This window comes from Pseudopipra pipra, chromosome 4, assembly GCF_036250125.1.
Source record: "Pseudopipra pipra isolate bDixPip1 chromosome 4, bDixPip1.hap1, whole genome shotgun sequence".
In the NCBI taxonomy this organism is placed as follows: domain Eukaryota; kingdom Metazoa; phylum Chordata; class Aves; order Passeriformes; family Pipridae; genus Pseudopipra; species Pseudopipra pipra.
Genome location: NC_087552.1, coordinates 73,783,918 through 73,809,247, shown reverse-complemented (window position 1 = coordinate 73,809,247; position 25,330 = coordinate 73,783,918). Strand labels below are relative to the sequence as shown.

At 46.2% G+C, this 25,330-nt stretch overlaps 1 protein-coding gene across 5 annotated transcripts in view; it reads left to right on the top strand.

Moving 5' to 3' along the window:
- SLC4A11 (solute carrier family 4 member 11) overlaps window positions 1-25,330 on the top strand; it is a 99,751-nt gene that overhangs the window by 41,067 nt on the left and 33,354 nt on the right. For 4 of the 5 annotated variants that reach the window (XM_064653591.1, XM_064653589.1, XM_064653593.1 and 1 more), the window contains exons 5-10: window positions 4,632-4,863; window positions 5,503-5,565; window positions 6,111-6,192; window positions 15,274-15,397; window positions 18,752-18,958; window positions 23,819-23,903. In XM_064653591.1, coding sequence (XP_064509661.1) covers window positions 4,632-4,863; window positions 5,503-5,565; window positions 6,111-6,192; window positions 15,274-15,397; window positions 18,752-18,958; window positions 23,819-23,903 — 793 coding nt within the window. The remainder of the gene's footprint in view (window positions 1-4,631; window positions 4,864-5,502; window positions 5,566-6,110; window positions 6,193-15,273; window positions 15,398-18,751; window positions 18,959-23,818; window positions 23,904-25,330) is intronic. The other variant, XM_064653590.1, reaches the window with a different exon arrangement.

The following is a 25,330-nucleotide window of genomic DNA, read 5'->3' as shown; positions in this document are numbered from 1 at the left end:
ACCTGAAAAGCCACGTGCTGATTGTTCTCCGAACAGTTTCCCCTTAATTCTGATATTTCTGCTGCTTTTTGTCCCAGACAATTCCTTGACATGTTAATTTATCACTTTTCCTCCTACAGTGCCTGCACAGGGATCCAAGAGGACGAGGTTCAGGCTGCTGAGCTCCTCTGGAGCTGAAAGCAGAGACACCCAATAGACATTGCTGGGATTTGGTTTCCTGTTTATTCCAGCTAATCAGCTTTGCCTTCAGGAGCTTCAGCAGAATGAAATACCTGGAAACAAGCAGGCTGGGGAGGATGATTAGGGAACTACACTTAGTTTACACTGGTCTTGAGGCCATAACTCAATAAGGTGGAAGTGCAGAAACCCCTCATATAGGCTGTTACTGCAAACCTCCTGCTAGGGGAGAGCACAGGGAGGAATTAGGTTGATATTTTGGTATCTCCCTTGTGAGGGTGGTGAGGCCCTGGCACAGGTTGCCCAGACAAGCTGTGGCTCCCCCTGGATCCCTGGAAGTGTCCAAGGCCAGGTTGGACAGGGCTTGGACCAACCACCTAGTGGAATGTGTCACTGCCCATGGCAAGGTGTAGAACTGGAGGATGTTTTAAGTCCCTTCCAACCCAAACCATTCTATGATTCTGTATTTAACACCACCCAAAGTTTGGTCTTTAGGGTTGTGAGGCTCATGGTGCTTTAAGTTATCTTGACTCTGCTGTTTGGAGGGACTGACTGTGTGCATGGAAACTTGGATCACTGATCCTGGTAAATCATAGAATCATTTATGTTGGAAAAGCCCTCCAAAATTACCAAGTCCAACCCCACTGCCAAACCCACCACCTAAATCATGTCCCCAGGTGCCACTTGGCTTTTAAATCACTCCATGGCTTGGTGACTCCACACAGCCCTGGGCAGCCTCTTCCAATGCCTGAGATCATGGATTATACTTGAGGTTTTAATCTGTGCACCAAAGCTTTGGGGGCTTTTTGGGGAATCCCAGAGAGCCCTGTAATTCTGCTTTGCTTTAGGCCTCTAAGACAGCTCAAATCCTGAAAAGATATTCCTGGAGGCTGAATTGGGTAGTGGGAGGAAAATGTGTAATAGCTTTAGAAACCTTTCTCTCCAGTTAAAAATACCCAAAGCAAATAGAAACCACAGAAAACACTACCCAAAGAACCCCCACCACTACCAAAAAAATTAAACATTGTTTGATACAGAATCACAGAAGTTAAACTAAGCTATTCCATGCTCAGGAATGGAAATGTCTTGATCAATAATTTGTCTTGTCTAAAACTGGTGCCAGGGTTCTCAGTTGTATCCACTTGACTGAGAGTAACCTAAGAACTTAATCACTTAAAGTGCAAATTCTAAGCCCAAATGCAGGATCTGCCTCTGATAAGAAATAGTTGGGAACTGCCAACACATAAGTGTCTCTCCTGTTTTGTTTTTCCTTTTCAGAGCTGTAGAATTCCTGCTTTTTCTGGCCTGTGGTTCATGCTTGAGCACTTTAACTTGCCGTTGAGCCACAAATACCAGAGGGCTTTAGCAGGGCTTGAGAAAAGATACTACTGCCAGATTTTGCCTCCAGGGAGGATGAGTGGAAATTTTGTGCTTCAAATGCAAAGGAAATTGAGACCTGACTCATGGAGGAGATGCCTCCAAGTGTCTGGGAAGGGGGAATCACCAGCAGAGAAGTGGTTGGGACAGAAGTTTTATGTGGAGGTGCTTCCCTGTGTGATGTCCCTGTCTCTGGTGGGTTCCTGTGGTTCTTGGGTCGCTTGAGAAGTGCTGGAAGGTCAGTCTGGACCTTGGGCAAGTCGCTGTCTGGACAACTTGGCATAAATAAGGAGAAGCTCCTTGACATGGTTTGAACTATTTAATCACCTTCATGGTGTGGTTTTGAGGGAATTGGCCCAAGGGACCATGGCAGCAGTCGGTGTTTGCTCAGGAGAACATGCTTTTTGGACAGCCCTTGTGAGGTTATTGCAGTGGCTGTAAGTGGAGGTGTTCTCCAGAGCAGACAGCCAGGAGAGTTCTTGCAGTTTGGCCCTTGTTGATGAAGTTAGTGTGTGCAACATAGGCCAGGAGACCTGCCTGAAGTCAGGGGAGGCTGTTTCTTTCCCCCCCCTTTTTTTTTTCTTGGAACAAGAGCCTATGTTCCTGCCACGGTGCAGCTTTGCAATCAAGGCTACCTGATGATATTAAACTGGAGATTGGGTAGCTGGCTTAGGTTTCTTGCTGAACAGTTTCCAGCATCGAGTTTCCAGCATCAAATATCCTGGTGTGACTTGACTATCTGGCTAAAAATATTAGTGAAGGAGCAATCATTAATCTCTCCTGAAACCAGCGGGTGTCCTGACTGGAACAGTTCTGTCTGAGCTGTTGCAGAGGCTTTGCTGTGCCACTGCTTCCTCTAATTTGATTTTGGAGTGTCTCAGGGAGTGATGGATTTCTGTCCTTTCACAGTGGCTACTTGCCTTGTGATGTTTAATGTGCAAAACCTTTCTCAAGCTGAGAGATGGAAAGTTTAGGTTGGATGTTAGGAAGGGGTTCTTGGCTGAGGGGTTGAGGCCCTGGCCCAGGTTGCTCAGAGAAGCTGTGGCTGCCCCTGTATCCCTGGAAGTATCCAAGGCCAGGTTGAACAGGGCTTGGAGCCACCTGGACTAATGGAAGGTGTCCCTGCCCATGGCAGGGGGTTGGAACAAGATGGTCTTTAAGAACCCTTTCAATCCAAAGCATGCTGTGGTTCCATGATATCTTCCCTAACGTTATGGGAGCGATAATAAGGAGGGATAGTGCCCCTATTTCCTGTAATGACCAGGAGCAGGGGAATCAAACAGGGCTGAGGCATGGAAAATTACTTTGCCAAGGCATTGCCTGAAGCCTGTGGCAGAGCTGGAGCTGAATCCTTCTGACTTGCAGTAAGCTGCTGATGGTGCTGTCACGCACAGCTCGCTGCAGGATCAGTGTTGATGGAGATGATGTGGGCAGATAAGCCACGTGAATGCCTTTGACTAATTCTTCCTGTCCCTTAGCTGCCCCTCAGCTTCCTCCTTCCACTCTTCAGCTTCGCTCCTGATGCCCTCAGCCTTCCTCATACCCCTTCCATCCACCCTGTGAAATCCTGTCTGGGTCATTTGGCTCAGGAATTGCCTCCTGGGTTGGCCTCTGCCAGAGAGGCTGAAACAAGTTGTTTTTGGGAGGTGGTTGCTGGTCCTGTGGTGCCCCCATGAACACCCTGTGTCACAGAGGTGGTGATGGGTGTTTTAATCTGCTCTCTTGCCGTGATAATTCGAGACAGACCCAACTGCTTGCACCTCTTAGGTGGAGTTGTAGCTGTGTCACTGTCTCCTCTCCAACGAGCAGATGGTTACAAAGCCTTGGGGGGGAGTGGGAGCTGAAATCCTTCAGAGCATCCTCCCTCTCAAATGCTGTGTAAGGAGTGATTGATGCAAAGTAAAACAGTGCTAATTGCGATGGATGTGTACTGACAACTTGATAGTTGCTGTGATAATTACAGTAATTAGGGAGATGGCAGCATTTTTTTTCCCTGTGTCTAGGCTATAAATGGAAAAGGTAGGGAGAGTGTGCATGGAAGGAGGGGATCCACGAGTCAGGCTCTGGGATGGCCCTGTACCTTGGGGGACAATGTGCCATGGTCCTGGCCGGGGAGGCAGCTCGGTGTCAGATTTGTGATGGCAATTCAGAGCTTGATTCTTGCTGAGCTTAAAGAGAACCGAGGGTTTGAATGTATCCTGACAATCTGGTTCCCAGCATCATGGAGTCAAGCCTGGCTGCTTTCCCATCAGAAGGAAGATCTGTATAACAAAGTGCAGTTCCCATTTCCTCGCTCAATCTTAAGCCGTTGAAGGAGAGGACAGGACTGACACTCCCTCCTGACCAGTGCTGTGTGTGTGGAATTCCAAGGATGTGCAATGGGAATGACACATCTATAATTTGATCACTCCATTAATTGACTTCACAGCTGACAAATACAGAAAGGAGTTGAGGTTCTGGAATACACCATGTCTGTGTCTCCCATCTCCAGGCCAACAAGTCTGAGACAGCAGAAGGAACCAGCAGAGAGCTGAGACTGTTTCAGCCATCTTTTTATTGTATTTATGTTGATTCAAAGTGAAATGTTATGCACAGAGGAAGAAAACTTCCTTGGTTATGGGAACAGTAAAAGTTTAGGAAGTGTTAAAAAAAAAGATGATGGACTCCCACTTCAGGCTCCCTAACTGGGAGCAGATGGTTCCCAGTTTGAGATTCATACTGGTTATTTTTTATGCTGCTGAGCTTGGAGTCCATTTCTCCCAAATATCTGTCCCATGTTTCTTGAAAATTCTTGAATTATTTAAACCTACAGAGGATTTCAAATGCTACCTCAAGCATTTCTGCTTTTTGGCAAACTTATGTGCTTTATCCTAGGCAGAAGAAAAACCCTATTTTTTTTTTTTTTTAAAAATTCTGCTTTTTATGTCTGGGTATAAATGGCAGCTGGGCATTCACTTATGGGCACTCTGTTAAGACAAGCCTTGAAATGTGCATTAATGCATAAAACTCATTTTACTTGTGTAACGTGAACTGCTCGTGAAGGACAATGTCTGATCTCTGATCTTTCCTTAACACAGTACCTGAAATTAAAGAATTTTGAGGAGGAAGTCAGAGCCCAGCGAGACCTGGATGGGTTCCTGGCCAGAGCCAGCATCATCCTGGATGAAACAGCCACGTCCTTGGACGATGTTCTTCGGGAGATGCTGAGACACTTTGCGGAGGATCCCGAAAACATGGAGCCGAGCTGCAACTTTGAAAAAATCATGAGCACTTTATTCACAGATTCAGGGACCCCACGGGAAGGCAACGGTAATGAGCCCTTGATTTCCTTCTGCTGGTGGGCTGCTGTTGGTTTGCCATCCTTTCCTTTGTGGTGGTGTGTTGAACCCTCCCTGCGTGGTCCCCAGGCTTGCATGCTGCATGTGACACTGTGGGTTGATTGCTCCATGTCACTCAGACTGAAGGGTCTCACATCTCCAGGGTTTTTATGTTTTGGTGGAGTCCTGCCCCCTGTTTCATTAAGATGACACATTGTGGTGTTCTCTGGGGTGAGAAGTCCACAACACCAGTGTCTTGTCTGTGTGGACCCTTTGGGTGTGCTTGTCCTCAGACAAGTGTCTGCTCTTCAGCCAAGAGACTCTTGCTGGTGTCTCTTCTGAAATGGCTCCTTTGCCTTGTGATTCTCCACCTGAATTCACACAGGCTGGGGAATTTGGCCTGCTCTGGATGAGCCTCTGGGGAGGGTTGAGCCTTTGTGTTGCTCCCAGCCCACTGGAGGAGACAAAAGACTTTGTTTTCCTCCAGAAACTCACTCAGGGCATCCCTGGCCAAGATTGTTGGCTCCTGTGTCACCTTAAACTGTCAACAAATGTCGTAGTGTAGTCTAAAACATAGCTGCCTTTTAGCCCAAGATGTGAAGAAGCTTAACTGAGCATTGTTTCTCTGTAGGCACCCATGATGTTTCAGAGTCAACAGGAATGAATAAACAAACATGTACATCGCACCACAAATGTAACTGTCACAGCCTGAGTGAATTTGTTTAACAGATATGTCGAGTCCTGAGCATGTAGTAAGCATGTTCATGCTTTGGTTACTTCTTGCTACCTGTCCTAGAGCTTCGCATTTAGAATCTTTAATTTAGGCTTTCTGCCAATAAAGAGAAAAATGTAAGTAGTGCCATGAAATAGTGTGAGAGCAGTAGTTGGGAAGAGGGGGAGAGAGGGCAGGGGATTGGGAAGGCCATGCCTCTTCCAGTCCTGTCTCTGTGTGTGTGTTGGATAATGCTAATCTAATAACCTAATACTGCAGTAGGGTGATGTTGGGAGGAGAAAGCAGCTTCCTTTCCAAGCCATGAATAGTTTAGGGACAGAATTCAAAAGCAGCAGGACAAATGTTTCCATCTTTTCTCTGTCAGCCCCCCCACCCCACCCCTGCCTAAATCCACTGTGCAGATAGGAATGCTTGGGATTAGTCCTTCCATTTGAAAAGGAGATGTTATTTACAGTTGCAAACCAAGCCTGGACAGCCTGTAACACTTCCCTCTCTTCTTTTCCTAGTTCACCTCTTATCAGATACGATCCAAGGGGTCACAGCGACAGTCACAGGGGTGCAGTATCAGCAGTCCTGGCTCTGTATCATGTAAGTACCTGGACTGGATGAACAAAATCCACTGGCTGCCCAAAACTTGTAAATTTGTCTGCTTTTGGGAAGAATAAGAGGTTCAGAATGTACCTTTTTGTGTTAAGGTGGTGATGCCTTTTCCATCCATCCAGGGGTTGAATGGTGGCACATGTCTTACAGTGTCTTTCTGCAGGGGAAAAAAGTAGTAATAATAAAGTTAATGTTAAATGAGATGTGAATCAGAAAAAACATCAAGGTGTTTAAGTTATCTTAGAGAAAGCAATACAGTTTACAGTGGGATCCCAGTCTCCACTTTAGGCTGCTCCTCTTTGCAAATCAACCTGGGCAGAGGTGACCACAGTCTCTCCAGGGCATTAAGCTCTTGGATGCTGTAGAAATCCGGTGTTAACAAGCTAAGAATGTTGAAAAATGAGACAGAAAGTGGTAATTACTGAGAAACGCTAATAAAGGAGCTTCTCAAAGGGACAGGCAAACTGGTTCATGGAATGCTTTCCCTGCCAAAGTCTGGGAGCTTGTACCGAAAGATTTCTGAGGTCCTTTGATGGAAACATCTAAACTTTGTGACTGAAAATTGAAGTCAGACATTCCACGCTCTTTAGACACTGATTACTTTGTCTGACAATTAATTCAGACGCTGATTAATTGTCAACACTGTTAAACATTGGAGCGGGCCCTTAAGACAGTAAGGGCCCTGTCACCTGGGATTTATGAGGCGTGGTGGCTTCTCCCCAGCTTCTTCCACTTGACCAAAGCTGGGTTTTGAAGTCATTGTTTCAAAGTCAGGCATGTGGGGTGAGCCAGACTGGCCCTGCACAAAGGACAGGCCAGGACCTGGCTCACTGAGCCAACCCAAGCAGTGCCATTTTCACTCTGTCTCTTGCTTTAAGCATATGCAGAATGCAAGTCAAGTTGTCAAGAAATATGTTAATTCCCAGAGAAATTACTAGGATATGTTGGAGAGGTGCCTGAAGGCAGGCACATGTTTGAGCCTTCACAGCCAGTTTGCTGGGACAACTGTCACAATAGCTTTCCTTCCACTGGCAGTTCTTCCCCTGCCCTTTGCTTATGGCTGGGAAAAATGGGGAGGATTTTGCCTTGGAAATAGATGATTTAAAAAAACAAGGCGAAAAAGCCCCAAACAAAATAACACCAACAAATAAGAAAAAAAGCCCTCACCCTTGTTTTTAATCTCTTATGAAAGAGAAAGATGTGATCTCAACGTGAAAAAAGAAACAGTTCCTTATCAGGGCTGTGTCCTGTGAAATAAGTGATGAACTGGATGATCTCTGTGCTCCATGTGCTCTACTTTTACACCAGGCATGTACAGAGCAGCTTGCACAAAGAAAATGAGTTTATACAGTAAAATGCCCTCAACCAGGAGGACTTTGGAGCAGTTTTCTCCACTTTGGGTGCTGTGGGGAGCAGCCATGAGGATATGAACATCCTGCTGATGTAGAGGGTGGAATTTTCTGTTGTGGGATGTGACACAGCTCTGTGTGGAGGGGTTTGGAGAGTGTTGACTTAATGACAAAGATTCTAGAGGTCTCGATACAAAGGCTGTGGTTACACACATGAGACTGGAAAGGGTGGGTTCAGCCTCTGGTGGAAAGGGAGCCAAAGCTTTAAATGCATCCATGTGAGTAATCCTGGCTTCCAAGACAAGAGATGATTTGAAAAATAAGCTCACAGCCCGAAGGTGTCTTGTGCAAAACTTTCCTTGTTTCTTCCTTTTGTTGCTCTGAAGAGGCAGAAGAAAGTGGTGGGAAAGCAGTGATGAGTTATTAACTGTAATTATCTAATTATTGCACTGTATTTCTGCTGGAGCTATTGTGCAACAGATTGTGAGCCATATTTTTAGGTCTTACATTTTTCTTGAAGTCAGATTGCAAAACAACTTCCCAACCTCTGAAGTAAAAGGAATTTGTTGATTGAAAAAAAAAAAAAAAATTTCCGTATGAGTGGGAAGGACCTTTAAGATATCTTGCTGTTCTTTATCCTTGCATTTAGTCTGTACTCTTTGCTAAATTTTAAATCAGCCCTGCTGGGTTTGTGCACCTTAACCAACATTTTATTCCTAGTGGATGAGATAAATAGAGTATCGTGATGGGATTTTATTAATGAGGAAGAGCAGCTCAGAGAGATGGTTTTGGTAGTGTTGCTTCTGCACTGATTATGAGGGGAAATTACAGCTGAAGTGAGCTTGGAGTCAGAGAGAAAGAACTTGGGTAGGATTTTTGCTGAGTTGTGCAGAGCCTGGCTGCAGAAGAACATTCCTAATGGAAATAAAAACGGGTTTCCCTCTCTTCTGTGCTGGAAAGGAGGCTCTTCTTTCTCTCCTGACTTATCCTCAGTGGGAAGAGCAGTGGGGAAAATGCAGGGTTGAAATAGCTGTTCTGCTTCTGTTGGAATTGGTGCTTTCCTGATGGTTTCAGGTCTAGTGAGGCTCCAGCAAGGCTGGGTTTACCACATGGATCTGGGCTTTAGCCTCATGGCAGAACAAACCCTCAGGGAATTGAAGATCTCGAGGTTTGAATGTTCCACTCAAGTCCAGGAAAAGCATTTTCTGATTCATAATTGGCTTTAGGGGTGGTTTGGTCCAGAATGCCTCAAACCTGATCTTGCTGAAGCCACCCCAGGATACATAAAACTTATGGAAACCTTGAGATCCTTCCATTAAAATGAGAGCTGGGAGTAGCAGAGCCCTGCATTGCCCCAGGGATCAGCAGGGTTCAGCTCGGGGAGAACGAAGGTGGAAGAATCACCACATATTTGTGCCTGTGGTGACTTTCTAACTAGAAGGCAAATATTTAGGGTTACAGATGAGCTTCCTCAGTCCAGGAAGTGCTCTCATACCTCAGAAACCATGGGCACAACTCTTCTTGTCCCTCCTATTCATAACATTTGCCAGAACAGGAAGACACAGACTGGGATGGAGATCTCTTTCTGCTTCACTGTGAAGCTGCTGGTTGTTGTTTCATTAGAGAACCTGGGATGAGGTCCTGTCCCAGAATGAGGGATGCTGAACTGTTTTCCTGGGTTATTTATCCATGAGGAAGCTCAGCTGTTGGTGGGACCTCCGGGAGATACTTTGATGCCTCTCCATGAAGTGACTGAACCAGGTAGAGGCACTGCCAGGAAGAAGCTCAGAATTCCCCATGAACCACCCAGCAATGCCATGATCCAGAGCGTGCAGGGGTAAACTTGCATGCTTTGCATGTCTGACTTGGGAAGGGTGGGGAAGAAACTCCTGTGAGAGCCACCAGTTTTGGTGTTCCACAGTTCTGTGGCTCAAAAAGCCCAAGGAAAACCCTCCCTTATCCAGGGGAGGGAATATGAACAAGTGACTCTTATCACAAGCCAGTTCCTTCTTCCACTGCTGAAATACGGAGGTGAAAAGGCCTAAATTTTCATGTTTTCCCTTGGAGTGAAGCATCCCTGATGTTAAAGGAACTGTTGACTGGGTGCTGGTGGATCTCTGTCCCTGGTGTCCTCCAAGGAGAAATCCAACTGTGTGGGTCATGGAGCAAATGCTCTCTGAGCTGAGTTGGAACTCCCAGGCATTACAGCTTCCAGTCTATATTCTCCTTGCCAGGAGATAAGTATAATTGCTTATTTTCAAAGCTGAATCTTTAGGAAAACATGCAAGCAAGCTGCTTCAGAGTCTGGATTGAGCAGTTGGAGCACCATTTCCTTTGGCTGGATGGATAAGGCACATGGATTGGTGAAGGACTTATTTTCAGTGCATTAAACTGGTTTGCTAAAGTTGTTTTAACAGGCAGAGCAGAGGGGGAAAAAAGCCTCTCTGCAAGCAGAGAGTGGTTTAGTGGTTTGTGTGCTCTGTGTTGCTATAGAATTTCTTACCCTGATGTTGTGGTGTCATGGCAGTGATTCCTGTGGAGGAGTTGAACTCGGAAAAACCCAGGTAGCCTTTCAGAAATGGGTATTGTGAGATTATGTGGGATAACAAGCTGTTCAAAAAGAGTCAAATTTGTGTAGTAAATTCCAGATTTAATGTATAACTGATGTTTGTGTGAAAGGTACTTCCAGTGTCTCTCTGAACAGCGGTAATGCAAAGCCTATTTTGTGTGTTTAAGGATTTTTCCAGAGGTCTGTGTGTCTATAGAAAAGTCATGTTGTTTCTGATTTAGCTGTTGAATAGATTTCCAATAGAGATGCTTCAGTTACTGTGTATTCCTCACATTATCCCCTTCTTTTAAAGGGCAAAATGGGAAATTAAACAGTTCAGTTCTTTAAAACAAATATTTTCCTTTAGAGGAATGATTACAAGCTTTGGAGTCCTGTAAACAAGAGCCTCTTCTCCAGAATTTACAAGCTTCTTCTCTCAAGTGTTCTTCGGGCTCAGAGAACTGCATAATTTTCTTTTAAGGGCCTTTCCACCTGGTTGGGTTTTCCCAGATTATGCTGGAGAGATGAAGCTTTTGTAGGTGCTGTTGTATGAAAAGAAAGTCTCAAATTCAAACCCTGCATTAGGAATGTGGGTCCTGAAGGAGAAAGATGGATTGTTCCAGTGCCTGCAGGGTGTTCACAGGGAGGAGATGTCTCCTTAGAGAATCATTAGGGTTGGAAAAGACCTGTAGGATCATAAATTCCAAATTCAAACCCTGCATTAGGAATTTGGGTCCTGAAGGAGAAAGATGGATTGTTCCAGTGCCTGCAGGGAGATGTCTCCTTAGAGAATCATTAGGGTTGGAAAAGACCTGTAGGATCATCAAGTCCAACCAACACCGTGGTGTTCACCACTAAACCATGTCCCCAAGTGCCACATCCATCACCTGCCAAGGGTTCTTTGAGTTCAGAGAATCAATTAATGTTGTTTTAAGGGCCTCTCCACCCTGGTTGGGCAGGAGAGCTGAAGCTCTTGCAGGTGCTGTGTGATGAAAAGTAATTCCCAAAGCACACTGACCTGTAGGAAATACTTTCCCCTGGAGGGATCAATCCCGGAGGGGATGAGTCTTCCTGGAGCCCAGCAAAACGTGGATTTTTACCATCCAAAACCTCATCCAGCTTGTGGCTGAAACAAGGCTGTGCCAAGCTGTGGGTGAGCTGGCTGGGCACAGCTCCATTCCTCACTTTCAGAGTCTGGATTCTGAAGGCTTGTGCCTGGAGCTGCTCCATGGAGGAAGATTTATTTGCACGGGACAAGAACAAGAAGTGTCATTGTTGTTCTGTGTGGGGACAGGAAAAGCCTGGCTGGCTGATTACCTCTGCTGGGCACTTTTTCTTACTGCAAGGGATAATTTGTTTCTGAATTAACTTCCTTTCTTGCCCTGTTTAAAGAGGGTTTCTGTTTCTCTTGGGTCTCCATAGTTTGACCCTTTGTATGATTTGGTTGAGAAATGTGTTATTACTCTGATAAAATCTTGGGTGTGGGGCAGACCTGAGGCACGTGGGACTCGGTGGATCTGGGCTTTTGGGGGAGCGTTGCCAGTTCTCACCATCCCAGAGCCACACTCAGCTGGATGTAGAGAGGAGGAGAGCAAAGCAGAATTGGTGCTATAATTTAAATGCCCTTTTTATGAGCTCAATTATTGGAGGATCAAGATAAAATTGCTGAGAACTCAACCTGGCATCTCATTAAATCACAGTCCAGCATTTCCTTGTGTGACTAATCCTGGGTGAAAATAGATTTTTTTTTTTTTTTTTCAGCTTTCTGGCCAAAGCAAAGGAGAATCAAATGTAGCTCAACTCAAACCCAAAAGGAACCCGGAGGCTTTGGCCAAACCAGACTTGATTTAGAGTCAGCTGAAAATGTCGTGCTAGTTCTCAGCTTTTTTGAGGGGCTTTGACTGTTCTCCCTTCAGATTTTTTTCCTCTTGGTGGGAATTTATTTAAGTGCTACTTGAAAAAAGTTGTTTCATTTTGGAAGTGACTTTCCTCTTGGCCTGAGCTATGCTGAGTTTTCTCCATGTGAACCAAATGACTTTTTTTTTTTTTTTAATCCTTTACAAATATTTGCACAAGTCTAGTAGGTATTGCAGTTTTGGTTTGTATTATATTTGCATCTGGATTGTGGAATCAAAAGTGGGAGCTGTAAGTGTTAGACCAAGGAATAGGATTTGAGTCAGCTAAAAAATGGCTTAAATTTGAAGAAAAGCCTGAGAATGATGCAGAAGTGACTTGGCCTTGCACTGAAAGTGCTGAGACACCACTTCTTTCCCTCCAAATAAATGGATGTAAAAGGGAGCCCAGACCGAGTGCAGATGAGGCTGCATTCTGCACAAAGGCAGAAAGGCTCAGGGACATCCCACCTTCTCTGTGACACCTGCTTAAAACTGGTTTTAATCTGGTTTGCCCTCACTAAATTAACTCCAACTTGATTTATGAGGTATTATTGACCTAAATTGTGTGTACATTGACCCTACTAGGCTGGAAATTCTTCAGTGGCCCACAGGCAGCTTTTCTGGTGTGGTACTGGGATTTAGGTGCAGTGTCAGTGTCAAAAGAGCTCTTCAGAGAAAAGTTGGGAGAAACTCTTATAGGTGTGAGAAGCCTCAAACTCCAGCACTGTGGATAGAATCATTTCAGATAAAAATGGTTCATAATGACAGTGTTTTCCTTGGTGTCTTGTAAATGTGCTCAGCGTTGCTAAATCTTCCAGAGCTGCTGCTGCTTCCACACTTTCCCAGTCCCTCAAATTAAGGAAACACCAGGTTTTGGTGTGCCAGCCAGGAGAATTAGCCTGTATTTGAAAGCCATTCAGTAACAAAGAACAGCCTTTTAGTCAAGTTTTCCCCTCCATACTCAAGAAGCTCTTGAGCTGAAGGGGTTTGTAACCCTGTAGAGTGGCACTGTTGGCAAGATTCTTGTCTCTGGAAATCATGGCCCTGGAGACACTGAAACATAACCCTGTCACTTCAGGGAGAAAGCTTTACTACAGGAGAACATGTGGCTTGCTTAATTATTGCACTTTATAATAGGTTTTTCCAAATAACTTTGTAGTTCAGTATTTTCTTGCTAGGTCAGGTCCTGCCTGGTGGACATGGTAGGGAAGAGATGATGTCTGGGAAGTGTTAGCACAGCTCTGTGAGCCACAGGCAGGTAATCCCTGCTTTGGCCATCTCTGGGGTAGAACTGATGTTCAAAATGCCCAGAAGAACCTTCTTTTTCGAAACAAATCAATGAGCTCAGCAGCTGAGGTTTGAAAAGAGCTCAAAATAAGGAGAGGAGAGCTCAAAATAAGGGTCATTTTTGCTGCTGGTGCATTAGCCACTCGCTGTTGGAGACCAGGTGGGTGAAGGTGGGAGAACTGAAGGTGTCAGACCCGCTTGAAGGTTCTCCAGTTGGTCTGAATCCCAGAGTTTGTGCCTTCCCCCTTGGCTTGTTGAACTGTAACACAAGGAGAATTGTCTGCTCTCCAGCCACAGCTGGATTGCAACCAAGGGCTTTGATTCAGTCGTGAAAACAAGTGTTGTCTGTGTTCCTTTGATCCCCTGGGAGGAAGGACAGGGATTGTTGCAGATCCAGACTGTTGGGTTAGTCCAGGAGAAAACTTGCACTCTATTTTCAATTACTTTTAGAAGGTATTTATTCCTCACCTTTGGACCTGCCTGGAGATTTGTCTCTTCCAAAGCTGATTTGAGTAGAAAAAGGACACAAGGGGCTGTGGTGGAGGAAATAAATGAAACAGTGTCATCTTTCTCATGACCTGTATTGTTCTAATTAAGCTGTTTGGTTTCTCTCAGACAAGTCCCTTTGTCAGATTAATTTATATGAGTCGGCTGCTTCCAATCTGTGATCAGGAAGTCAAACTCAGTCAGAAAATACTCAGTGGTGTGATTATTTTTGAATGCAAATTATGAAGAATGTGATAGAAAATACAATGTTCCCCTGACTAGTGCGTTTCCAGCCAAAGGGCTTCAGGAGCTGTTCATGGAAGAACCTCCAGGGTGCATGGCTGTGGGAATACATGTTAAAAGGAATGAAGTGGGCTGGAATTATGGATGAGAAGTTAAAGAAGAAATAAATCCTGTCATAGAACCACAATAGGTGCTTTCTGGATGAATAAAAGGGAGCAAGCAGTTGAAATAACTTTGAACCAGGAAAAAAAAAAGGGGGGGGGGGGAAATCACTGTGAGGTAGGAAAACACTTCCATATCTTTTCCAGTGTTAAGAGGCAAACCCTGTGTACATATTTCACCAGTGCTTTTCAGGAGGGTTGAGAAAAGGAGTAGAGGCTTTAAAGGCAGAGGAGCTGCAGTCCAGGCTGGAACTATCCACCACCTGCAACTGCACCAAGCCCCAGAGTTTCCCAGCAGGAAAAATGACAACTAACCAGGTCCCAGCTCTGTTTAAACATCCCAGGCTGGGGACAGACCTGGTCTTCCATGGCCTCCAGAGGTGATCCCTGTGATTATTTCAAACAGCTTGTTGCTAGTCTTTGTCTGGGGAGTCAAACAGCCACCCTGTGCCCAGCAGGGCTGGATTGCAGCCATGGATTTCCCTGGGAGCAGGAATCCTGCCTGTTGTAGCCTCTGTGGATCTTGAGCAAGGAGGTCAGCTTGGTTTGTGTAACACATGTGCACCAGAAAGGGGAAAAATAACAGCTGGGAGCAAATGGGGAAAGCCATTACAACAGAGATCCACCCAAGGCAAAAGTGGAAATATATTGGTTTGGCACCTTGCCTTGATGTTTCCAGAAGCACTTTGGGAAATCAGGTGAAATGAAGTGTAATCTGCTTTCCAGTAATGTTTTTTAATAAGAGGCTTTTCTTGTAGAAGCTTCTGTAGCTCTGCAAATACTACATGTGTTGTACTCTGTCATTTGGTGTCGTGGCTGTTAAAAAGCAGGTGGTGGAAGAGGGAGAGAATAAACCTTCAGATTGTGATGGTTATGTCCCACAGAAACAAGGATGTCAAATTCTACAGAAAAAAAAACCAGCAGAATTGGGTAATAGTAACTTAAAATCACTTCTTAAGACTTCAGAAGGGACTCTTTTACAACCAACAGCATCTTGTGTTTCTCAGGGTTGAAATGTGTGTTTGTAAACCTGCTGCACCAGGAGAGGGCAGGCCTTGGGTTGTGGTGCCAAGTGTTAACAATTCCCTCTTCCCCCACAGTTGCACTATAAAGTCCCTTCAGCGACGTCACGTTTGCATCAGCCGCCTGGAGAGGCCTCAGAATTGGGGTGAAAACTCCTGTGAAGTGAGATTTGTGATACTGGTCCTGGCTCCTCCTAAAATGGTGAGTGTCGGGTTCTCCCAAGGTGGTTTTTCCTCGGTCTCCTCCTGGGGTTAATAACTACTGCTTTTAAAACATGAGGGGATGTGAAAAGGCCTGAGACCTCCTCAGCAGTTGTCAAGATGATTCATACTCTCCCGAGGGGTGGATTTGTCCACTGTGTCCTCGTCTCATGGCTTTGTAGCCTGATGGGGAGGAGGACACAGGTCCAATGTGTCTGCAGTCTCCATACACACCTGTGGTGCCTCTGTTACTCCACAGCTTCCCCCCCTCCTGCTTTACCACTTGAGCTGCTATTTTTAGAGCTGAGAAATGCTGTTCCTGGTTAAAGCCCTGCTTGTGAAAGGCTCTTGTGATTCTACAGCTGGTGCTCCTCTGGGTTACTTCCCAACAAACTCCCTTGGTGAGGCTCACAGTTACCCCCATGCAGAAGCTCCAGGTGATGTAACCAAGAGGAAGATGATGGAATTTTGGGCTCTATTGCTGTAGGAGTGAGACTGTTTGGGAGCTGGGGTTGCTTGTAAGGTGTCCCTGAGGCCCTTTGGAATCTGTTTTCATAGCTTTTGGCACTTGAAACATCAAGACTGAAGCTTGCTCAGGTGTCCTTACTGGTTCTTTGGTGTAGACAAGGCCAACAAATGGCTCAGTGAACACATTTACTCCACTCATGGAATATCCTGCATTGGAAGGGACCCACAAGAATCATCCAACTTCAATATCATCAAGGTTAATTGGGGATCACCATCCTAGTGCTTCCTAGAAAGCACTGGCTTGACCAAGATGGGGTGTTCTTGCAGCTGATGACCAAATGGTTCAAAGCTCAAGACAGGTTCAAAGCTCAAGACCTTTTCACACTTAATCTGGCTCTTTACACCCTGGGGCTACTGAGTCTGTGCTTCTGGGAGGTGCTGGAGAGGCTGGAGACCTTTTCTGGGACAGGATATGTCCTGATTCAACTTCCTGCTCTCCAATGCTATCAGTGTGACCTTGGGACCTGCTGGTCTGGCCTGTCTGTCTCCTCCCGCCCTTGTTTAAATGGAAATACTGGTGTTTCCTTCTTCCCCAGGATTTCTGGCCGATCCTTCCCAACTCAATGCTTTTGGCATTAGACCTCCAAGCCCAACAGGCTGAAAACATATTGCCTTTCCTTGGGAAAAGCAGGAGGCAAAACAGCTGGGCCCGTGTGGGATCGCGGGGATCCGTCCCTCATTGTGTGGCCTCGTTATCTCCGCGCAAAGCACCCGGCGAACGGCTCCGCATCCGCTCGGAGCCTGAACCTTTGCAATTCCAATGGACAGCCTCAAATTAAGGAAAGGGAGCGGAGGCCAAGCCGGGGCTGCAGCTGCCAATATGCTTTTTATTTGAAACGAGGTGCTGCAGCCAGCTCCAAGTGCGCATTTCTGGTGCAGCAGTTAAAATAATTAACCTGCTGACAGCGACCGATTAAACGGGGAGGGGGGGAAAAAAGGCCCAGAAAACGGGCATCTGTTGTGCTGACAGCCCAGATCCTCGGCCTCTTTAATATGGAGGATGGAAAAGACTCGAGTTTTCTTGCAGATATCTGTGCTCTTCCTCTAAATGGTTCAGTCATCTCCCTGGGAAAGCAAAGAACAGGGACAGCGTTGGGAATCTTGAAGCAATCCTTGAGGCCTCCTGCCCAAGAGTCGCTGCTGCTCAGAGGTGAAAGGTGGAGCCTCCTCTGTGATGGCAAATCCAGGCTGGTTCAGTCTGAAAGGACCAAGCTTGCAAACTCTAAAAGCAAGTCCCAGAGCAAATCCTTCCCTTAAATCCAAACCTTTCCCTAGAAACTTAAATGGAACGTGTCCTGGCAAATATGTCTGAAGGGACTTCACTGATGATGGAGGGGATGATGATGGAATCCTAGAATGGTTTGGGTTGGAGGGGACCCTAAAGACCCATCTCATTCCACCCCCTGCCATGGGCAGGGACACCTTCCACTAGCCCAGGTTGCTCCAAGCCTTTTCCAACCTGGCCTTGGACACTTCCAGGGATGGGGCAGCCACAGCTTCTCTGGGCAAATGGAGGAGAGGGTGATGCGAGTGATGGAAGAAGCACAACGTCAGTGATGATTTTGGGACCAGCTCGGTGCCACCCACGTGTCTGTGCCTCTGCACTGAGCCACACTGAATTATTTGGTTGTGTTCATGAAGAAATCGTTCATCTGTTGTGTTATGAATCATGGGAAGCAGTTCAGATCAATCACATATGCTCCCTACTGCTTTTCACAGCAGTGTGAGGAGCTTGGAGGCTGCCCAAAGGAAGGGAGTTTGTTTGGGTGTCTTTAGTAGCTGCTGCGTGATGAGTGTGGAGAGTAGCAAAGGTGGGTGGGTTAAAACTTTGCCTCAAAGGGAGCTTTTAATGAGCTCTGGTTCTGTGTAACTTTGCCTTGGTAGGTGTCTTATCTCGCCTGACCACAGTGGTGTGAGCAGTTGAGCAGATCAGGGTTTGTAGAGCTTGGGTTTGGTGGGTTTGTGCAGGGATGGGGAGCTCAGTCTCCTTTGCTGTTCCCTTTGTATCTGATATCCAAGGTGCTTGAAGCAATAGGAAAGCAGGTTTGGATTCTGCTTGAAGTTGTACCCTGAAACGTGAGGCCTGTGGCTCACAGAAATGTTCAAGCCCACAAAAGACACATTTTCCTGAAGAGTTTTGAAAATGTCCTGTCCCTTCCAAATACTTAGTGAAGATGGACAAGTGCTGCTTGTGTGTGTGCTCAGCTGCTTCTTTCCCATCCTTCCCTCTGTGCCAGTACTTGCTTTAGCTGTGGGCTCTAAATCTCCACTTCTGCTGCCTGAATTACCCCAGGGTGACCAAGTGAGCTGAGTTTTAATCCCCAGAAAATAGAGATCTGATGAAGCAGGAGAGCACAATAATCTCAGTCTTTCAGATAAGACATCAGGACACTTCTCTGTGCTGGAACCTTGACTTACAGCACCTTTCCACCCCAGCAGCAGTAATGCTGAGGTGCTGTGAGATAGCAAAGACTTGGATTTGTCTATTCTTAGCAGCCCTGAAGAGAAACCAGGGATAAAATGCATGCTCAGCATGATTCAACTTTGGATCGAGTCCTGGGAAGTTGATCAAGTCAAAGTGATCAGTGCTTCTGGGCAGGACCTGCGTGGTGGTGCTTCACAAGGTTCTGCTGTGGTTGGTGATTTCACCTGCAACATCTTCCACATGTTCCTCACCTTCTCCCTCGGGTGTCTCTGGGATCCTGGAAGCCAGGCAGCTTCCTCTTCAGATGGAAACCCAGTGGGTTTATCTTTCAGGAGCGAAAGAAAAATCGTTTTACAAGTGCTTTTTCTGTCTCTTATTTTTATTTTTTTTTTTTCTGCTCAGAAAAGCACCAAAACGGCCACAGAAGTGGGCAGGACCTTTGCCACGATGTTTTCCGACATCACCTTTCGGCAGAAGCTCCTGGAGACCAAAACTGAGGAGGAGTTCAAGGAGGCCTTAGTCCACCAACGGCACTTGCTGACAGTGGTGAACCAGAGGCCCTCAGGGAGGAGCGATGGGCACAAGTCACACGGGCATAAACCACTCAAGGTAAGGCTGGCCAGCACCTCTGCTTCACTCGTGTCCAGGTGCATAAATCCCGGGGGATTTGGGGTGAGGAGGTGAAGCACTTGAGTCCAGGGGATGCAAGAAGCTCTCTGAGGAAGCACCGAGGCTTCCCCGAACGCCTGCTGGGTGTCCATCCACCTTCCTCACTCCTGCTGTAAATTAAAAAAAAAAACAAAACCAAAAAAACACACTTCAAAGAGGCAGGTGCTGAAGGGATGCAGAGCAGTAGGGGGGTGAAATGGTTACAGGACTTTGATTCCAGATGCTTAATCAAGGGTGGGATTAATGGATCACTGTGTGTTGTCGGTCCAAGGTACTTAATCCTTACAATCAGAAGGCTCCTAAGGAAGCTGCTGCTTGTCTTTCCCTCAGCCAAAAGGCTTCTTGGCCATCTCTGCACGGTAATTTCACTTAAAAAGTTGCCTGTCAGTATTTGGCCTGGCTTCTCCCTGTTTGATCTGTGGCTCTGTAAAGCATTACTTGCTCTGTGCTTTAAAGTTCGGGGGAAATGCTGTAACTCGGCTTTCTTTTCTGGAATTTCCTGTGTGTTGGTCATTGCTTTGTTTTTCCCTTCAGAAATCCATTCTTTAAGCAGACAGCATACCTGGAAAAACAAACTGGGCCATCTCCAGCATGCTGCTCCTGTCCCTGAATTACAAATAACCTGAAAGCTTTGGGTTGCCTGCAGTGCAGGAGCTGCTTAACTTATCACTTCTCTCTCTTTTTTTTTTTTCCTGGGATAGATTTAAGGGGTTTGATCTGCACATCTGGAAATGAGCAAAACTCATGTTTTTCCCTGCAGAATCCCCTTGCTTATAGGTAGTGCTTTGAACTTTGCTAGACCCCATACCTGCTCTTAAGTTTGCAGGACAAGTCCTGAAACCCTCTTTAAACCCGGGTCGTGCAGGGCAGGGATGTTTGGAGCAGTGATTTGGGTAAAGTAGGTTTAACCCTTTACACTTGGCCTTTCAGAGGATGTTTTATTAGAGTAGTTGAAGTGTCTGGCTCTGTCTTCTGCTAAAACTGGCCATTTTTAAAGGTGTCTAGGGGGAGTTTCTGCTCTGGTTTGGTGAGCAGGAGGGCTGGATGCAACGCTGAGCTTGTGTTGGCCCTGGCACTGGTGATTCCTACCAGCCTTGTTGGAAAAGCAGCCTTGGCCAGGAAGGGCTTTGATGCCTCTGAGCCAGAGCTGTAGACAGTGACACTTGTTTCTTCAGCTCTTGCTTTTGGCATTGACAGTTGTCTGGAGTTGGTAAACTGTTGTTTTTAAACCCTTTTATCCTTCAGCCCTTGGGAGGTGCAGCTTGGGTTAGTGCCAACTCTGCTCTCTCATGTCCCTTGGAAGAAGCTCTTCCCCACCCTGCCTTGCCAACACAGATCTTGAGAGCCAGGATGGAGGTGTCTTTTCCTGAGAGCCACCTCCAGCAGCATCCCCTCCCCCTGTGCAGTAACCTGGAGAGGAAGCATTTCACATGAGCACAACCTCACATGAGACCAGGGGTGTAATTTCAACCTGTGAACTACCCCCAGTGAAATAAAAACCCTGGAGCTGCTGTATTCTTACAGTGAGCTCTCAGGAGGGTGTGAAGTCTCTTGGTGACATGAAAATCTGCCTCCTGCCTCCCTTCTTCCCTTGGTCCTGCAGTGAAGGGGGAGAAAAGGGCCTTAAATTCTGTGTATGAGTGGGATTTTTGCAAGTGCTTGTTTTCACCTCTGCTAAAACACTGAGGGGGATGTGCCAGTCACATTCCATGCTGTGCCTACAGCACTGTCACTCTGCTTTGGCTCATCTCAGAGGATTATTTAGGCAAGGCTACGTACTCAATCATAATTAAGTCAGCCTGAAATCCTCTTGGTTACTGAGGCATCTAATTGTGATTTCGTTCATGGAGGAGCCCTGAACAGCTGTGATGTTTCCTGACTGTGATTTTTGTGCCCTGTGTGGATTTGCTGAGGGGGGGGCTGTGCTTGCTCAGCATCAGCAGGAGAGAGGATATAGTGTGAGTCTCTGGTGTGTAAAACACTCATTCAGCCCTCCAGTACTTTTGGGGAGGGCTGAGAAGGGGTCAGAGTTGTTGGAGCTCATATTTTCTGTTTGGCTTTCTAGCTGCTGTTAAGTGCTGGCTCAGACTCTCCCAACAACCCAAGTAGTGGTCACCTAAGGCAAGAGACCTAAAGCAAGACCTTCTAGGGATTCCTAGAATGGAAAGTGGATAATTCATGACCTTCTAGTTTGGGGGGTTTTTTTTGTGTCCTCCTTTGCTGCTCTTTCCTGCTTTGCCTATTAAGAGCAGCAGGGGAAAAGCACTGGATGGACTTGAAAAGAGAAGAAGAAGGAGCCTGAAGGAGGATTTGGTGCTCCTGAGCTGCAGTTCCTAAAGCTAATAAACCTTGAGCTTTGTGTTCCTGAGGGATAAAGCTCTGGTCTCCTGGATAAGGCTACCTGGGGTCAGAATGTTAAATCAAAAGTGGTGGCAAAGCCTTGAGAGATGTGATATTATGAATGGGAGTGGGAAACCAATGGGCCAACCAAACTTAACACTCTGAGGGAGAAAGAAGCAGGGAATAGCAGTCCAAGAAATTCCCAGCACTGGAGTGTACAAAGGAGATTAAAAAGGACAAGAGTGAAGTGTCAGCACTGTCCTTACCAAGGTTTTGGAAAAACTCAGAAGGTGGCAGGAGGCAAAAGCCAGACTGAAACATGGCTGGAGTAGAGTTGGACAGGGAGGGTGTGTGGTGGGAGTGGGGCAGGGAAGGTGTGTGCTGGGATAGGTTGGGGGGTAAAAGCAAAATCCAAAAAGGGCTACAACTTCAGAGGTCAGTAAACTTGGTCTTTTATGGTTTATATTTTTTTATCTTTTATAACTTGGTGTTTTAGCAGCCTTCCAGTGCCTAAAGGGGACTGCAGGAAGGCTGGAGGGGGACTTGTGCAGGGACATGGAGTGACAGGACAAGAGGGAAGGGTGTTAGGCTAAAGGAGGGTAGATTTATGATGGATATTGGGAGGCAATTGTTCCTTGTGAGTGTGGTGAGGCCCTGGCACAGGTTGGGCAGAGAAGCTGTGGCTGCCCCTGGATCCCTGGAAGTGCCACTCACAGCTCCCCACAAACAGGCTTTGTGCCCAGGTGCCCTTTCCCTGCCTGCCCCAGGAGCTGCCCTGTGCCTCTGCCCCGGAAGATGAGACACCCTGAGCATCATTTTCCCCGTGCTCAGTGCAGCATGATAAGTAAACATCCTTGTCATTAAAGCCATTGTGATTCTCTGGCTGACTCATGCCTTCAGGAATCTCTTTCTGGGGGGAAAAAATTAAATTGCTTTTTGAGTGCATATGGCTTTGATGTCCAACCCCGCCACTGAATGTGGTTGAGGCTCTTGGCTTTTTCAGAAATCCTTAAAATGCAGATGTTTTGCTGGTGTCTGCCAGCGTAACATCTGTCTTTTCATCCCCATTCTTCAGGTTAGGCTTTAAACTGTCCTAAAATTCTACAGGGATGTTGGCAAATTGCAACAGAAATAAGTATGAAATATGAGATAACATATCCTGATAAAGGAGCTGGTCCTCTGAGGTGTCTTTTACACCCCAAACCCTCGAGTTTGTTGTGCCCAGTGCACTCCTCCTGAAGGAAAAGTTGCCTTTCTGTGTTTTATTTATCTGATCTTCCAGGTGCTGCAAACAGGTGAGTCCCAGCAGAGAGGGTAAAGCTGTGTGTAGTCTGTTAAATGAGCACTGGAGCATCAAGTCCTTTCTAAAGCATTAATTTTTATCAGTTTCCACATAAACCAACCAAAGCAAGAGCTCCCTGCTGTTTTGAGATCATCTCTCCATGTAAATTTTGGATCTGTGATTTTTTTATTTCCCCCCTTACACCCTCTAGCAGAGGTTATAAGTCTTTTGTGTCTAATTCTGCACCAAATATATGAAAAGTTTTAAATGAGCCAGCTGGGGTTGTTATCACTCTAGAAAGGTGCATTGGATTTTCAGAGGAGTGTGTGTGTTCTCTGAGAATAACAGGGGAAAAAAATCTGACAGGTGCCTCATTTGCAAGTGTTGCCTACTCTGACTCTTTCCATGTGCTTTCCATAAGGATGGAGTTGTGAGAATTGGGAGGCTGAGAGTCAATAGCAGCTGTCACCTATTCCTGACAAGCTCCTTGTTGCCTGTGGTGAGCATCAGATCATATCACCAATCACTCTGCACCTTGCAGGCCCCCAGACCAGAAATAAAAGGGAATATGTTGGATATTTGGAACCCTTTCACAATGTTCTTACTACCTTTTAACGGGAAGAATTATGGTTTGGATTTATGTGAAGTTATTCAAGCTTATTTTCTTTCGCGTTTGGAGTTTGAGGTGCAGAAAGCCTTAATTCCCTTACTCTCTGAAGTCTCCTTTTCCCATGGAAATGCCAAAGGATGGAGCACTTGCTGGGCATCCCCTTCATGTGGATTTGGGGGAAGAGTTTTTTGTACTGGAATCTAAAGAAAAAAGTTGGCATCTCTGACGTGATGTTTAACCCCAGGGTACCCAAGGTCCAGCCATCCCAGGGGATCATCAGCTCCCTCACCTGCAAAACCAGGGATGCAGATAGGAATGGGAGGGGAAAAAAGGGAAGGAAGGGAGGAAAACAGGGTGGTCTGGGGGGGGGATATTTTCTCATTTACAATGCTACTGAGGGTATAAATCGAGGCCTGACGAGTTTATTTTTATTATCACGACAAGATGGGAGTTGAATGCCCTATTGAAAACGAGCAGCTCTGCCCCTCTCCGGGCTGAATGAGGAGGTTAATCTCTTTAACAATGCGTGAGCCTTTGCTCTGACACAGCACTTCCTTCCTTTCTTTAGCTGCACGAGTTTCTCAATGTTGGCAAGGGGATTTCTGATGACATTGCACGAAGGTTTCCAGTGTACGCGTTGGACTTCACCGATGGTACGTTGGCCAATGTTTATGAAAGCCTTGGCCTGGCTTGGGATTTATTCTTTTTTTTTTTTTTTTGGTGGGTGATGTGATGTCCTGTTTACAGTGTGCATTGAATGTGTGCTTTGATATGTGTAATAGCCCTCTTATTCCTGATTTAAATAAGAATATTTGGACAAAAGGCTGTGAATGGGCAGCGGGTGCACTGGAGATGAGGAGCTTGCAGTGTTTCCTTAATTAAGGTGCTGACTGGGTGTAGATGAGGATTTTAATTTTTATGAAGTAGTGAGGCCATTAAATGCATCGATTATTGCCACGTGGAGACTCAGATTAACTCATTGGAACCTAATTAGTCAGCACTGGCCTAATAAACCCTTTCTTCTGTCTTTGCAGTCCAGCATCAACAGTATTTCTAGTGATGCTGTGGGAGTTGAAAATGCTTAAGCAAAATGTGAGGGCTGCAGTAACTTCACAGCTTGGTGTTGTGAAAAACAGGATATAGCTTGTCTGCTCTCACCAGATCACAGCAGCAGCAACACGCTGTTTACACTGAGCCTCAGGTTTTGGGCTTTATGCAGCTCCACAGTGGCCTTGTGGGGTTTAAGAGTCGCTTTTTCCCATTTATCTTTCGAACTTTCAGGGATCCTTGAAGGCTGGGAGAAGTCCTTGGGGAAAACCTTGATTACAGAGCCCCAGCCTGCCATCAAAACATGTTTTTTGGGCTTACAGGGGAGCTGGTTAGTGTATTCAGGTATCAAATATAGAAAGTTTGCATAAAGTGAAGAAGTGGAGCGTAGGCAGGGAGAACCTTGGGGGTTTATCAGACACCTTCCTGCTGTTAAATTCTCCTCAGCTCAAGCCACAGCTGAGGGCAATCTCCCTTGGCTTAGGCATGAAAACAAGGTGCACATCCAAGCCCAAATTTGCAAAGAATTTTAGTACAAAGCCACCTTCCACAGCAGCTTAAGCCTGAGAGAAGAGTGGCCAGGCTGTGGATGTGTGTCCTTCCCACAAGGATGGTCACCACCAGCAGAGGAATGGTTGATGCTCAGCTGAAGGAGATGCTGCATCTGGGGAGCTGCTTCCCACAGAGATCCAGGTTTTTCAGCTAGGAATGCTTCATTCCCCACAGTGTGTTGAGCAGTTACTGTTATCTACTCAGAGAATAAAACGGGATGAGCTGCTGGCTTGGCACAGGGGTTGAGAGCTGGATGCTTTCTCCAGCTGCTTTGGATGAAACTCTTCCCAGGAGTTTTAGGGCCATAGGCAGGCTCCATTTGGAGTCAAGCTAATGCTGATTTCTCTGGGGATTTGAGGTATGTTGAGGAGAAAGGGGGATGTGACATGATTTTCAGGGCAGCAGCAAGGACTTTGGTCAGACAGAACAGATATTTCTTGGCCTGTGCATTGCTGGCATCAGGTCTGGTTGGGGACTTCAG